Raw genomic sequence first — 17305 nt, 5'->3', positions numbered from 1 at the left:
GGAAAAAAACTTTGTGCTTAAGGTTAAAAGTTTGTTTTATATCTGACCATGATTCCCAGGTTGCCTCTTCAAGAGAAAGCCTCATCCACTACACCAAAACTTGTATGCTTGATGGATCAACTGAGGTGTCTTCTCAGTGATTCAAAATAACTAATGGAACTAACAACGACCCATTTTGATGAGTGTCTGCAAGAAGGATGCCAACCTTTGTCGGGGGATTTCCAACATGGAGTTTCAGAACAGAACAGTGATAAATAGGATGTATGCGAGATGTTGCGGGTAAGGCCAACTCATATGCCACTACTCCAATGCGACGAATAATTTGAAAAGGACTAAAGTAGCGTTTGGCTAGCTTGTGAGGAGTACATCCAGCTACGAAGTTTGACGATACAGACGAAGCCTGACATACACCCAAGTCCCTACTTCAAATTGGACATCACGTCGATGAGTATTCGCCAACTTCTTCATGTGCTTTTGAGACTTGTGCAAATTCTTACGTAATTTAGCTAACAGAGCCTCATGGGAACTCAACATTTCTTCTACTGCCTCCACTGGAGATTGCCCTAATAAATATTTTGATCGTGAAGGAGGAGCACAACCATACACGTAGTTGAGTACCACAAGCCTTGAACAGTGCTTGCCAAAATTTGCTTAAAAACAAGGGATCATGATTTGAAATAATGCTCTTAGGCATTCCATGGAGTTTGGCCACCAAATTGATAAATAACAGAGTTACTTGGTAAGCAAAATATTGAGTGAGTAGAGGGTCGAAATGGACAGCTTTAGAAAAGCAATCGACAACTACCAAAACAGTTGTATATCCGCAGGAAGGAGGAAGATGGGTGATGAAATTCATGGCCAAGTCTTCCCAGAGTCGAGTGGGTGGTGTAATAAGCTGGAGGAGTCTTGCTATCTTTTGAGGGCTATACTTAATCTGTTGACAGATCACACATCTTCGAATAAAATCCTTAACATCCTTAGACATCGTTGGCCAAAATTTTTTTCCTGCAATCGGTTAAGGGTCTTAACCAATCCTAAGTAACCACCCAAAGGGGTTGAATGAAATTATGTCATCAGTACTTCACCAAAAGGAAAAGAGGGGGGCAACCAAATTTTTCCCTTGAAAAAAATCAGGTTATCCTGAAGTTTGTAGTCAATTACAGTTTCAGCACCTTGTTCAATATCTTGGTTCATGGACTGAAATTGTTGGTTAGACTGAAGAATTGTGCAAAATTCCTCCAAAAATTGGAAATGAGAAACCGTCATGATGCGTAGTTGAGAGTTACTTTGTTTGTCAGGAATTCGTGATAATGCATATGCAGTAGCATTAGTGCGACCAGGACGATATTGGATCGTGTAATTGTACCCCAACAATTTACTCATGTAAAATTGTTGTTCTGGCGTCTGAACAGTTTGAGTAAAGAGATCTTTCAAAGGCTTGTGATCTATTTGTATGATGAAGTAATTGCCTAAGCGATATTGTCGCCCCTTTTTTATAGTTGTTGTAATGGCATAGAGCTCCCGCAAATACGTAGAAGCTTGCATCATACGAGGACAAAACTTCTTACTAAAAAAGGCCACTAGCAGAATTGAGACTAAATTGAGACAAAATAATAAATACAATGACCAAATTGGGATTTTTCACATAAATAATGACACGTGGTAGAATCCTAAATTAACACGTGGCAAGTTTGTATTTTTTTAATTAAAAAAATAAAATAAAATAAAATAAACACGAGCTGGCATGTGGTAGAACTCTAATTTGTCATGTGGTAGTTGTTTTAAAAAGAATTAAATAAAAAAAAAAACAGGAGCTGACACGTGGCACAAAGTTAACGTCGTCAATGTTGCACGAACGGAAATAGCCAAATTGGAACACATTTTCAAAAGTGAGAACCTAATTGGGACAACTTAAAATCTGAGGACCCAATTGAGATTTTGGAACAAAAATGGTTTAAACCTTAATTATAATATATCAAACTTTTGTCCCATCCCCATCCTCACTAGGTAACGATAATCTCGTACCCATACCCATACTTGTTTTCTTACTACTTCAATATTAATTTTAATTAATTTTTATAAAAAAAAAATACAGTAAAGGAAACATAATATTATCAAATATTCAATATTAGGAGCATAATTGTTTCTTACATATCAAATACTTTGAAATAAATTGTAATTATTTACATTTTATATTAGAATATCAAATAAAATTTCGTGAGAATCAAAACATTTATTAAATTTGCAAACATGAATGAAACCTAATTGATAAAATTTGAAAATATTTTTAAAATAATATAAAAGGAAAACAAATATTCAAATTAAAATATATTTTAAATATTTGTTTACTTTAATTTTTTAATTTCTAATGAATCTATTTTTTATAAACTAATAAAAGTTATAATACATCACTTGATCAAAATGACGCAAAGAACAAATAATAAACATAATAATAACATTTTTGACATAGATCTTGTATCTTTTGAACTCCAATATATCTTGGATGGTGATAAAAAAATATTCATGCCAATTACATTTAATTTTTATATTGTAGTAAATAAAAGTTATTTATAAAATTATAGTGAAAAAATTACAGTATGATTGATAATGAGTTAGAAAATAAAAAATAATTAGATAAAATATATTGAAATAGTATTCTACATGATGAAAATAAACAAAAAATAAAAATATTAAAAAATTAACAAATGTGTGTCTTAGAAACAATTTGAGAGACTAGTGAAAGAAATTGCACAAAGAAAAACAAATGTATAATTAAGGGTATGATAAAATGAAAAATACCTTAGAGATCTAAGCAAACTTTTCAAATATCAACATATATACTCAATGGTTGATAAATAACGAAAATTATTTTAGCGAAAAAAAGAGAGTTCTTCAAATGAAACAAAAATGAATAAGAATAATATATACATAATATTGTTTTTATATTACATAGTAAATGAAATGTTTATGCTATTAAACACTTAAATTGAGAGTATTAAACATTCTCATGTCAAAGGAAAATATGAACAAAAAATAGAAATATTCAAATGTGAGACATAATTTTTTTTATTTGACATACATCATTTTAACATAATTACATAAAGGTTATGATAAGATGAAAAATATATTGGAGATGCAGATGATTTTCATGACAAACCAAATAATTAGAAGAAATAAAAATAGAAAGTATATATATAGTGTTAATTAATTAATTGTGAATGTTTTAATAATTTAAATAGGGGCGGAGATATGGCGGGGACGAGTATTATGGTGGGGATATGTACATCCTCATACCCATTCCCATACCCAATTGAAAAAGTCGAGGATTTTCCATACTCATACCCAATTGAAAAAGTCGGGGATTCCCCATACCAATACTCATACCCAGTCAATGCGGAGATTTCCCGTCAAAATGGGAACAAGTTCGGACAATACCCACAGGAGCAGGGTTATTTGCCATCTCTTTTTCTCAACACTTTCAACATTGTTAATAATTTCTTGATAACGAATAAGTCATATCGATATTATGATAAAAGAATTATTCAATGAAAAAAAAGTGATACAGCGTTATTTGGAAAATGGATAGCGTTATGACCAAGACAATAGAGAGAATAATTGAAAAATATATTATAAACTATGATGATTATTATTGAACTCATAAATTCTATATAAAGTTTAATTATAAAGAAAATTAAATTTCACACTTGCCTCCGGGTCCTCCAAACTGGATGACACCTTCATCATAAACCCCTATGTGATCTTTATAGTAATAAACACCATAACAATTAGTATTGTCAGAGAAAGCTTTGATAAGAAAAGTTCAAGCGTATAAACTTTTCGTGAATTCTCTTGAATCTTCGAGAGATCTAAAATAAAATCCATGGACCTTGTTTCCATCGGGAAAGTGTCCAAATTCCATTGGAGGACTAAGACTACCAACATTGGCTTTCGTTCTTCCACCCCACCCTCCACTGGATGTTACCCTAAGTTTGAGGACAATCTTGCTGAATAATATCCAATATTTACATTTTCTGTACTTATCCACCATTTTTTTGTCTTTGGATCTTGAAAATACACCTCAACTTTTGTCAATAACATATCATAAAATATTTCAAACTCTTTAAATATGTTTATTTACAAGTGTGTTTAAAAAAGTAAAATGTAATAATGGATTTAAGAGTCATTCAATTTTACTTAAAGTGGAAATTTAATTGTATAATTATTTACCTGAGTAATAGCCATGTAAACCTCATGAATTGGTCCACCATAGGTAAATGTGTCACAGAAATATCCACAAAAAAAAATTTATTGTCAACCTGAACAAAACCTCGACATTTGGTATTATAGCATCATGTCTTCTTAAAATCATCTCACAGTAATTTTTTAACATTGACTTAAATTTAAAGAAATAAAATGTGTGTAGCATAAAAATAAATAAATAATGATATGTAGCTATGAATAAATAAAATTAATTTTTATTTATAAAGATTAATCATAATCTTCTATCAAGTGTCTATTATATGTAAAGGCAAAACATCCATTTGCCTTAGAAAAAAAAGTGAAAAGAGAATAAGCACTAATACCTAAGATTTATTATAGTATATTGTCTTCCATATTTTAGTTATATAAATTAAATTAGGATCAATTAAAATATAATGATATGTCTTCTTACCGTCAATGATGTAAAATCCACTTCTTTTGCTCTTAATGGCCTGCCCTAATCTGTTGGGCCTAAGGGTGGCCCATAGGGTGCCCAAAACCCCTAAACCAGCTCTAACCCTCTCATTCTGCCCACTTTTCAGAAAACAGCTCCCATCCTCCCTCATAGAACAACAACAATGAGCTCTGATAGGGTTTGGCCCCTTTCCGCGTCAAGCTAGCAAACTCCATTCCTAATCCACGTAAGTTAGTTCTTAACTCATACTTTCTATTCTCCAGCTTATTCTTCGTGGTTCCAACTAGAGTTCTTGTAGTAATCTCATTTTTGGGTTATGGTGTTAGTATTTCCAGCTCGCAACTTTGTTGCTGGAGTTGTAGAAAACCCTGTGTTGAGTGTTTGTGCTTTCCGCTAGCATCTGTCCAAGTAAGGGAAGCTAGGGTTTGCCTGTTTCTTGTGATATACTACCTGCTTTGGTTTTATTTCATGATAGTGTGGCTTGTTTGATGTTGTGATTGCTTAGGAAATGCTAAAGCACTGTTTGGTTGTGAATGTCTGGTTGTTGCACACATGTGAATAGTGGAGGAACCTGGTGTTTTTGCCCAGGCAAGCGAGGCTTGCCCAAGCGAGAGTATTAGAAGTGCTCCCTAGGGCTTGCGCGAGCTGTCGCTCAAGTGACGAGCTCTAGTTTTGAGCGAGAGTCCATCTCGCTCAGGCGAGGAGGTCTCGCCTAAGCAAGAAAACGCAAAAGCCACTGTTCTACTACTCGAGTTCTCGCTTGGGCAAAAGGAGCTCGCCTGAGCAAGAGGACCTCTCTCGCCTGAGCGAGGGCTTCTGCCTAAGTGAGAACTGGGCAGGGACGTGCTCAGGTCTTGTTTTTTCCTCTGTTCTTGGTTGATTGTCACATATTTGATTGAATTACTCTGTTAAAGCATGAATTGGGTGATTATGCATGTATTAAATGGTTCATGGGCTGGAATTGATAAGTTGGTATGATTATGCGTATGAAACATGATTGGATGGTTGGTTATAAATTGGCATGAGATTGGTATGCATGATCATTCTATGATTGGTTGGTGAGACATGGCTATGGTATGGATAGGACGTAATTCCATGAACCTCTTAGTGAAATCTCATGGTGGTACCTCATGTAATGGACGTAATTCCATGACCCTCTCAGTGAGAGCTCATGGTGGTGCTGCAGGTAATGGACGTAATTCCATGATCCTCTTGGTGAGAGCTCATGGTGGTGCCTTAGGTAATGGAGGTAATTCCATGACCCTCTTGGGGAGAGCTCATGGTGGTACCTCAAGTAATGGATGTAATTCCACGAACCTCTTAGTAAGGTTTCGTGGTGGTGCCTCAGTATATAATTAAGTATGGATTCAAGAAAGGATTGCATCCTGAAGCTCTAAAGAGTCAGTTAGTCTCACGTAGAACATACTGACTCAAGTGGTGAGAGTAGCAAGAGGCCCTAGTTTTTGGCAGGATAATGGCCTTAGATGTTTGAAGGCCAACCTTGTGCGTGGTAGGGTGAAACCCATTGGCAATGGCTCTGCAGAGTAGTAGAGGCCACCACAAGTGCAAGTATCCAGTGAATCTGACTGATTATATGTATCCGGATAATTTGAGTCTTAGAGTCCTGCATTGTTTGCTATCACATGCTTGATTAATTTATGTGTTCTTGGCTTTTAAATTGTATGCTCATTTGTATGATAAAACCTTTTCACTCTAGCTTACCCTTTCTTGCTTGTGTTTGTATTCTTGTGTGGTTTTCCTTTTTGCAATGATCATCAAATTTCTTGGTGTGAGCAGATATGGGAACCCTTGGTGATCGTAGTGACAATGGGGATGCTGCAGCTTGATGGTCATGGATTGGTATTGGGCTCACTGTTGAGCCCACATTTGGAGAGTTTTAATTAATTTGTAATCCCCTGCTTATGGGCAAGTCTTCTGGGCCACTGTTGAACTTTTATATTTTGTTCCAAGCAGTGTAGTGCCTTTGTTTCCAATGTTATTATGATTGGATAAATGTAAACCTTCATACCCTAAACTCCATGCTCTTTAGATATTACTAAGTATGCGACGTTTTATTTAATTAGTTTTATCTATTTAAATGGGACGTTACAAATGATGTATAAAAATAGGTTTTTGCATCACCATATATCGCTGGAATATATCGCTGGAAGTACCTTATATGAATGTATGAAATCAATTAGAAGTTTAGTTTTGTTATGTTCGACTTTATCTATTTTTTGAAATTATTTTCACACAAACAAAAAATTATGATATTTTCTTCTTCACTATAATAAAATTAATATATTTATTTATTTATTTATTTATTTTTCTTTACATTTATAACTCATAAATTTAATAAAACTAAAAATCATTATTTCAAATAAAATATATATTATGAAAAACTAAAAATATTTTATAAAATAATATTCTTTAATACGAACATTAAAAATACCTAATTTTTTATTGACATTTAATAGACAAAGTAAATAACTTAAATTTAGGAAAAAAAATTATAAATACAATAATTGTAACTCACATGCCATCCAATGGTTATTTTATTGGAAGATTCTATAAGTTCATTTTCAACCAATATATGAGACATAGAAATTTGATTTTTCTCAACTTTTGGATTATAAAGGCTAGTAATTTCACTATATAAAGAGGACCATAAATAAATGTTTCTACAACCCTGCAAAAATTGAATATATTCAAATAACTAATCAACTTAAAAAATATAATTTATAGGAATATACAATCAGGATTGTTATAGATATCTTACGTGAATACCGGGAATGTCTTTAAGCAATATATGATCATTTAATAATTTTTCTTCAAAGAGATCATATTTTGCTTTTTGTATAGGAATTGTTCCTAGTGGACATTATTTCTCGTCAAGCCCAAACCTGGATCCAATTTGTGTATTATTCACAGATTTTTTGAATTAAATTTTTAAAGTTGGGTTTTATATGTAAATAATGGAATAAAAATTAAAGTTTAGAAAAAAAATATAATAGAGAAAAGATTGAAAGTTAAAAGTAAAACATTAAAAGATTTTAAAGTTGAACTTTTTCTATATAATAAAAGGTTTTTATTATTTACATGCAATTTATGCTTCTTTAGTAAATGATGGTCGAAGGCTGATTGTTTATAAATATCAATACAATAGTGTCTCTAAATTCTATCTGTAGAATCCAAAATAAAAAGAATAAAATTAGTAATATATACATAAAGTTAGAAAAATAATACCAAAAAACTTTAAGAAAATTATGAACTACATAAATAATCTTGAGTGGAGTCTTATTGGTGAGGTTTGGTTTTGTCTCAAACTCCAAATCTTCCTTAAAGTATCTTGAATACCATCAACATAAGAGTAAGTGAAATAACATACATTTCATCCTGATCCTAATCTTTGACTTTATTTCAAAAGGACTATTTACATTAATTGACATTAATTGGGTAATAAATGCAATTACTTTTGTTTAGAAAACCATTAATATTTTTTCAACGGATTTTCTTTCTTCCATATATAAAAATGTTTTTTACAAAAAAATCATATATTTATTTTAATTCAATAAATTGTGCTCCATGCTAATCACGAAATATATTATAGATTTAATTATATTTTGAAAAATTCCTAATAAATTTGGAAACTATCAATTTTCCGGTCAATTCTCGATAAATTATTATGATTTATTGAATACTCAATAAATTTATTTTTTTTCAATTGAGTCTTTAGTATTAATTTATTATAATTTATTGAATACTCAATAAATTTATTTTTTTTCAATTGAGTCTTTAGTATTAATTTTTTCTGTTAATAATTAAATGATTTGACGATTAAATGGGTGACGTGGTTATTATCTTTCTAAGTTGTTACTACATGTCATATTTTTATAATTTTAATATTTTAATTTAAAATAATTATAAAATCATGATTTAATATGAAATATTATAGGCTACTCTTCATACAGCCTATAATATTTAATATTTTGAACAATCTAAATCACAGTACGAAACTTTAATCGTCAGATTATTAGAAGAAGCATTATTTTAGATTTCTTGACAACTATATCTATATTTGGTAAATAAAGCACATACTAATAATTTTATCAATTTTAATATAATTTTTATTTTGACAAAGATTACATTTTATGTACCCTCGCAACTTCTAAACATCTCTGAAATGATATATACGTTTTTAAAATTTAAATCTTGATAATAAAATTAATTTTAGAAATATTAAAAATATTACCCAATTCAATATGTCAATTTTCTTTTGGGTGTTTCTTCCTGCATCTCATTAAATTTTCTGCACCCTATTCTAAAACACATTATTCCTATTCCGGAAAAGTTTTTCTGGAAGACACTCATTACACCCTTATTCTGGATAAAAAATTTCAGTGTGATGGGGTGCAGGAAGAAATTTGTCCGTATTTTCTTTTTCTGTCTTAACCGACCAGCACATCGTATTAAGAGATGTAATTATATGCTACTCCTCATACAGAGATTTTTTCTTCCCCACCTCCATTATTACCACCTGCACTGCCCCCCATACTAATAGCAAAGGGATTAAAATATCTTTAATCTTCGCCATCCTCTTTTAAAGGAAGGAGAAAGTGTGAGTAAAACATTGGGTTGCTCGTTATAGAAAACTCGTTCCAACACATATCTCATATGTTAAAGAAGCTTATTCCATAGATCTTGTCATAGATCTTGTTCTGAAAATATATCGAAAATTCTGATCAGAAATCATGGTTTAAAATTTTTGAAAAGCTCGTTTTGGAAGATTTCCAGAACAGGTAATCCGGAAAGTATGGCGGTGCAATCAACTCAAAACGTTAAGTCATTAAGTAGCACAGCAATGGAAAGTAGAAGAACCCAGATGCTAAATCGCAATTTATATTTCTCTGTCGAAAGGTTAGGAAACAAGATAAAATCTTGAAGAAAATCTATGATCTTAGAATTTGAAGGGATAGGAAACTAAACTGGCTTTACAAATTTAATATAAACCAGAGTTGTAGTTGTTCAGATGAAGAGACAAACATAGATACTAGCACTGTTACAAAAGATCGTCAGGGCTGGATTCTCCACCAGATTTGAAAGATCCAGGAATCACAAAAGAGAATGAGCCTTCTGAGTCATCAAATAGAGGTCTAGTGAATTCATTAAACCCACCAAAGCTGTTGTCAAAGTTCAATGATGAGAAAAAACTTATAGGATCATCACTATTGCCTTTTACATCCATCACATTCTCCACTTCATTTCCATTTGAAGAAGGGCTTGATCCAAAACTGAACTGCATATTCTCCACCTTACTGTTTTCTTTTCTTTCATGATTGGGTGGCTCAGCTACCCCTTTAGTGTCATCCAAGGGAATGGCTGGAGTATGGCCCTGGAAAAGAGCAATGTGCCCAAAAAGCTTGTCTTTCCTAGAAAATGTTGTGCCACATGAACACAGCCATTTATCCTTACCACAGTGCTTTTCATGAGTTTTCAGATCAGCCATGACTGAGAACTTCTTGGTGTTGCATCTGCTGCAAGTGTAACTCTTGTCACAGTGTGTCCTTTTGTAATGGTTTTTCACACAAAGGATAGTCTTCAGAGGTTGAAACTTCTTGTGATCCTTGTTGCGCTTGCAGCCAGGATAGGGACAGGAATACCTCTTGATAAGCTTTGGTGATCCAGATTCTTTGTGAGGTTTTGCAAGAGCTGCTGGGGTTTTGTACTCGTCGCCATGGCCGCGCATATGCATTCGGAGATTTGCATCTCGCTTGAATCCCTTCCCACAAATTGTGCAGAAATGGGTGTGAGGAGCAAGGATTTCTTCTTTCTCTAATTGTAGAATCTCATATGAACCAGGGGCAAGGGTTTCTCCCTCATCTACATCTTCTTCATCTTTGAGTTCTTGTTCTACCACATTGTAGTTTGGCTCCATTTCACAGTTATTAGGTAGATCAGTTTGCATGGACTGATCAGACATTTTCTTTCCACCATTATTTTCTGGCTGAATACAGCTGCTACTTCCACCAGCCCCGGAAGGAACGGTCGTCCCACGAAGCTGATCAATCTGTCCCAACAATGAAGCTGTGTTTGCAAGGTTGTGCCTAACAGATGGGAGAAGACTACCTGCAGTAGAGATCAATTGAATAATGATTGATGTGAGATCCGTTGTGATAAGCTGCTGTTCCTGAGTTACAAGTTCATTAGGTTGTCCAATGCCCTTTTGACGAACAATCAAGTGCACTAGATCCTGAAGCTGATGAATCTTTTCTTCCAGGAAAGACAGGTTATTCAACATCACATTGGGGTCCCAATCTTGGAGTGCACTGGTTTGTGATGATTCATTCAGATGACAGTTTTCTTGATTAGGGATCTCAATCTCATTGTTTGAGTTGCAAGAAAGTGGAGACTGAGTTTGAGAAGGCTGGTTGAAGTCTTTGAAAGGTACTTCTGCTCTCATCCCATAATCTGAATTTGAGGGATCATCCCATTTGGGTTGATTATTCTGCAGACCAAAACCTGGGAATGACATGGAATCCGAGGTTAACGATGAAGACCTTGCCCAGTTGTTGGCATGTAGACTCCCATTTGAATCCATTTCAAATTCTTTATCAAGATTCTTGATCACTGAAAATCAAAGGAAATATGACTGAGAAACTGATACAGTGTACAAAGCACAACAATAACAACAAAGCCTTATCCCACCACTGGGTTAGATCAGCTACATGGATTACACAGCTAAGTCAGCTCCATCAAAAACCAAGACTCTTTTACAAAAATACCACACATGGATCATTCATCATTCACAAAGAACATCAATAGAGTATAAAGAATTTACCAAAACCAAGGACCATGTCGGATTAGATTATGTTTCAAAGTTCCAAAAAGGCAGAAATAATAAAGGGTGGTCAGGGAAAATTTGAACGGAAAGAGAGACAAAAGGGGACAGCGATAAAAGGAAAATTAAGCATGACCACCAATCAGAAGAAATATGCTATTCAACATAGATATCCACAAGAATACAAATAAATATCCCATGCCACTTGAAATTACGATTGAATACAGGAATCAAACCATGAAACAAAATCTTTCTCTGCACTTTAGTTGAATTAACTTTTGACGTGGGTAATTACCTAGCTAAGGCTATAAGCCTTAAGTTAAGTCAACACAAACACAGTAATCACATAAACACAGTAATCACAAGACCAAACTCATATTTTCTTCACAGTATATTCAGGATCCAAATTCCAAAATCTTTTTCCCTTTTAATATTTATATCATACCATAAAATCAGAACAAAGAAAAAACCCCTTTACCCTTCACGTCCTTTACTCCTCAGGTGAAGCGGCAAGTCAACCTGTATAAAGCCCCAATTATAAAAAAAAATAAAAAAATAAAAAAACTTCAAATTCTTCTTATCTAATTCATCCCCTCACTCTTTGTTCTGAGAAATCCAAAATTGAAAAAACAGATTTCATGGAAAATAGAGAGATCAAGTTTTTGCCGAAAACAGCAAAAACCCTATTCAGAGATAACCCTTAACAAAATTAAAAATTAAAAAGGACATGCAACACAAATTCATAGAATAAAATCACACAGGGGGATGGAGCACTTACAGATTCAGAGATCAAAAGAGACCCCAAGCAAATTGCTCCATTTCAATTGAAAAATGAAAAAGGGTGGCATGAGAAAGAAAGCAAGGGTTTCAAGCAAATGTTTATATAGGCATTCACTTTGTAAGCATATATGTTGTGCTGAACACAGTAGCAGCACCATGATAGCTTTGGTCAACCCCACAATTATGACCTGCAATTGTATAGGTCAATTTTGTTCACTCAAATTGGGGACCCCACCAATCTGACGACAAAGTTTCTAATCAACTTTTTTATCTATCAATCACAACCGTTGTTTCTTTTGTTTCAGTTTATTGATTCTTTCTTAAATTTATGTTTTTTTTATCTGTTATAATAGGCTGTTATTAATGATAATTAATATACATTAAATTTTATCAAAATATTAAATAAAATATAATTATTAATATAGTTTTTTTTATTTAAAGTACATAAATATTTATAACTGTTATAAATGTGTTTAATATTTTATTTAATATTTATGAATAAAAATTAAAAAGTAAAATAATTATATTTTAATATTATTAAAAATTAAAATATAATTAAATATAAAAAAAAATTAAATAAAAAAATTAACAAAGAATGGTGTTAAAGGTCTAAAAAGTTTACAAAAATTAAAATTAAAATATTAATTTAAGATTTCAATGAAATTAATTTCTCAGACTTCTCCATAATATTTTGCAACATTCATGTTAGCTTAACAAAATTCCAAAAAATAGACAATATTTCAATATCTAAAATTATTAATTCTAAATACATAAAACTAGCAATATAAAAAAAATTATTTAAACTTTTAGAAAAGACCTTACAAATTTCAAAGTTCTTATTTTGTATCAGAGGTATTGCTTAAAAGTTTTAAATGATAGTTTTGTCTTTATAAAGTCTGTTATATTCATTTATATTATTTTAATTAATGAACTCAATCATTCCATCTTTCGATGTGAACATGATCATACAATGCACATTAAGTATTCCATATATATATATATATATATATATACTTAATTATTCATTTAGTCCTCTAATATGTTGTTTTGGTTCATTTTAGTCCTTTTTAGGTTCAATTTAATCATTCATTTTGTTTTTAAAAGGTTCAATTTGGTCTCATTTAAGTCTATCTTTTATTCAATGTAGTCATTCTTCATTTCAAAACTATCCAATTTTGTCCTCTTTAATTTAAGACTAAATTAGTAAGTTTAATTACAACTTATATATAAATGTTAATTTTTTTTTTTTTGGATTTATACATCAAATCACACCACCAAAATACTAAAAATTATTTTATGTTTTACACTCCACCTAAATACTCAATTTGATTTATAAATATAAAAAATTATTTTAACATGTATATATAAGTTATAATTAAGCTTAATTACTAATTTGGATTCAAATCTAAAAGAATTAAATTGTATCGTTTTAAAGAAAATGAGGACTAAATTAAATAAAAAATAATAAACGACCAAAGTGAACCTCTTTTAAAACATTGAAGGATTAAATTGAATCAAAAAATAATAAGATTAAAACGAACTAAACTAATAAATTAGAGGATTAAATCACTAATTATATATATATATATATAATAAATATAAATCTGTAAGGATTTTTTTGTTTATTTTTCTTTCCACTTTAACATTCAAGTTATTATTTTATTTAAATTTTATTTATTTTTTAAATTTAACTACTTTTTAAATCAAATAAATAAAAATCATCTATTAAATATAAAAATAATTTACAAAATAAATAAAAATTATCTATATTTATAATTATAATTTAATTATTTTTATTATAAAAAAATGAGAACACATGTGCATGTGTTATAAAAATACAAATTTCATAATTCCAATTTTATCATTTATAATATTTTTATCTGACTTTCTAATTGTAACTGTTATATTAAATATTTTAAGATAAATAAACTTTTTTATATACATTTTATGATTCTAATTTTATCATTTATAATATTTTTATTATTTTTTTAATAATAACTGCTATATCACATATTTAAAAAAAAATTGTTGAATATTTGATTTGATTTTCATTGTAAGTTGATTATCTTAAAATCCACTCATATTCTATGGATAATAACATTCTTTCTCACACTTCTTTCACACTATTTTTTTACTTATAGAAATTAATAAAATATGATAAATTTTCACAGGTACATTTTTGACCTAGAAATCTTTTTCCTCTTACACACAAACATATACAAAATTAGTCAATTTAGAATATTTTAATATACATAACTAGAAATTCTCTTGAAATATACTTAATCATAGTTTGCTAACATAGGGTGTTAAGAAATTATAACAAAAATGATTTTGAATACATTCACATTGTGTAACTTATATTAATCTACTACAACAAAAAGAAAATCAATAGATTATATATATTTTTTTAATGGGTAACTAGAATGGAGTATGAAAGTGAAATGTGATGTGATGAAAAGGATAGATAAGATGAGAAAGGAGATGAGTGGGGGTACCCTACATAACATTCATCATTCTCTTTCCTTTCTACACCTGTAAACAAAAGATTCTTTCTTTCTACACATTTTTCCATGGAATTCATTACAGTCCCCACCACCTTCATATGTTCCTATAATTCAATTCCCAACTAAATTTACTCATTTACATAAATTCATATTTGCATTTTTCTTTTCTTTTTCTTTTACAATATCATATACATTTATCTCAATTCTTCTTCACTAGGGTTATCTTAGTTTTTTTTTTTCTTCTTCTGAACCTATAACTATAAATCCTGAAAATTATTATCTCTGTAGATGATTAAGGTCTTTTTGGGTGGTAGGTAAAAGATATGACTAGAAATGTTTACATAATTTTCTTAAAATCAAAATAATGTGTTAGTTTCACTATAATTCTTAATTTTTTGTTACATTAAATAACTTAATAAAAATGATATTTTGCCTTTTTATATCTTTTCATTTTGGAAAAGTTTAATTTGAACACTCTTGTATGATTTTATTTTCCTAGAAATCTTTGTTTTTTTCACTAGGAAACCTAGACGTGGGAACATTCCTTTAATAGTTTAAATTAACTGAAGAGATTAAAACGATTAGGGATGGATATAATATTTCGAAACATTGAAGTTAAAAGCTAGTAAGAGGAAGATGTTAAAAGATACACCGAGGAGCCAAATTTGGATTAATTGAAGGATAAAAATAATAATACTTAAACTTCATTTAATAAATATATAACTATCAAATATATATAGTTGTGTAAATTTTAAAAACATAATTCATCCTTTATCTCACTTCTCGAACTCTCTTTTTCTAGATTTTTCTTTTCAACTACTTTCTAATTTTCTTTCTCCTATCCTCATTTTTTTTTTAAATCTAGGCATTTCATAATATTTGAGGGCTAGGAATCCGATCAGACTTTCAATCCAAGTAAATTTCTCTTTCTTTAAAGATTTTTTGTTCTTTTACTTTTCTTATCATTATATCAACAATCTTAGTAGAGTTAATTTTGAGAAATAATTATCTTATTAAAGACACACTAAACTTTTGTTATATTATGATACTTTATTTTTTCTTCCCAAATTTTGAATATCGGTTCAGGAAATTGCCTGAAGAGAATAATTATAGGTAAGAGAAACTATTTATATACTTTTATATCTTATGACAGATAATCTGAATATGAAAATGACATAGTGATATATCTTAAGTTTTACGTAGGATTATTTGTTGTTTGAACATGTTATCAATTTGAGTTTCTGATGAGATTTGTATAGTTCAAAAGAATGAATATTGTTCTGTTATTTGTTTTAGATTATTGCATTTAGGATAAATTATTCAAAGTTATAGTTATTTGAAGCAAAATATTCGATGTTAGTTTACGAGTTTGATGACAAAATATATATATATATATATATATATATATATATATATATATATATATATATATATATATATATATATATATATATATATATATATATATATATATATATATTCTGACTAGAGAGCAAATCGGGAAATTTATATTGGAAATTTTGATTATCTTTCAAAGTAACTTATAATTTGTTAGTTTTATTAAACACATCCTAATTTTCTAAATACTTTATAATTAAATCAATATAAAGGGAATACTAATAAATTTATCAGATAAAAAATGCATTCATTTATAGTATTTTTTAAAAAGATTTAGTTAGTTACATACTACATAATTTTGTTATCTAATTGTTAGATCTACATTAAGTATGTTCATGATTCATGTTAACTATATCCAATTTAAGTTCATGATAACTTAACTTATGATGTAACTCTTGTAAGGGCAGATGACCAAAGAATCAAGCAATTACGTATTAAAATTATTTTATTGGTTAAAATTATTTGAAGTCCACAAATGCCTTGGATAGAAAAGCTCAAGGTTAGATCCAATAATCATCTAAAATAAGTTTGAGACAAAGTTACAAAAAATTAAGTTTTTTCTTTTGATACAAATTTTCTACACTATGAGTTTATTGTAACAAATTTTGTGAGACCCTAGAAAATAGTATTTAAGGGGTGGTCGTGTTTTAAAAGAATAAAATCTTATTATTTTAATAATAAAATAATGAATTATAAATAGAAATTTCATAAAGAGATCTCATTACTTAAAAATATTTTATCTCTCTAAAATTATCTTTATAAGAGCTCACTCTCCTCTCTCTAAACTATCAAATCCTGTGATTATTTGTTTGAAGATCAGAGACCGTCTGTGTGATCCTTGCAGCAAGATCTTCAAGTCTGTCCGATCAATTTTTCCATTGAGTAAGTTGATTTTCAACTCTTCCTTTTGTGTAATTCTTGATCATCCTTGCATGCTCCTCTCTTTGAGGTCGCATGTGTTCCTTTAGTCTTCTATTTGGTTATCTATTGATCATTGGTCATGAGGGTATGATCTGATTATCTCCGTGGTATTTCTATGTGTAGATAGAGTACCTTGTGGTTTGCGGAAGATTTTGGTGTTGTTAGAGTCAGTCGAGCTTTTCACCAGGT

At 30.2% G+C, this 17305-nt stretch overlaps 1 protein-coding gene across 3 annotated transcripts; it reads right to left on the bottom strand.

Annotated features, from left to right (window-relative positions):
* Nucleotides 1-9558: 9558 nt before the first annotated feature.
* Nucleotides 9559-12463, bottom strand: LOC114182001 (protein SENSITIVE TO PROTON RHIZOTOXICITY 1-like). 3 transcript variants are annotated; one of them, XM_028068738.1, is made up of 3 exons: nt 12292-12445; nt 11959-12032; nt 9559-11302 (listed from the first exon to the last, which is right to left on the bottom strand). In XM_028068738.1, exon 3 carries the CDS (start codon nt 11271-11273, stop codon nt 9735-9737), a length of 1539 nt encoding a protein of 512 aa, XP_027924539.1. In that variant the 5' UTR covers nt 11274-11302; nt 11959-12032; nt 12292-12445; the 3' UTR covers nt 9559-9734. The 3 variants fall into 3 exon arrangements, with proteins under 3 accessions (XP_027924539.1, XP_027924540.1, XP_027924538.1); XM_028068739.1 differs by having other exon boundaries at nt 11992-12032; XM_028068737.1 differs by lacking the exon at nt 11959-12032 and having other exon boundaries at nt 12292-12463.
* Between the last annotated feature and the right edge of the window lie 4842 nt (nt 12464-17305).

Source organism: Vigna unguiculata, chromosome 4, assembly GCF_004118075.2.
Source record: "Vigna unguiculata cultivar IT97K-499-35 chromosome 4, ASM411807v1, whole genome shotgun sequence".
Taxonomy (NCBI): Eukaryota; Viridiplantae; Streptophyta; class Magnoliopsida; order Fabales; family Fabaceae; genus Vigna; species Vigna unguiculata.
Note: the sequence above shows the minus strand (reverse complement) of the source record. Positions and strands in the feature narration are given on the sequence as shown.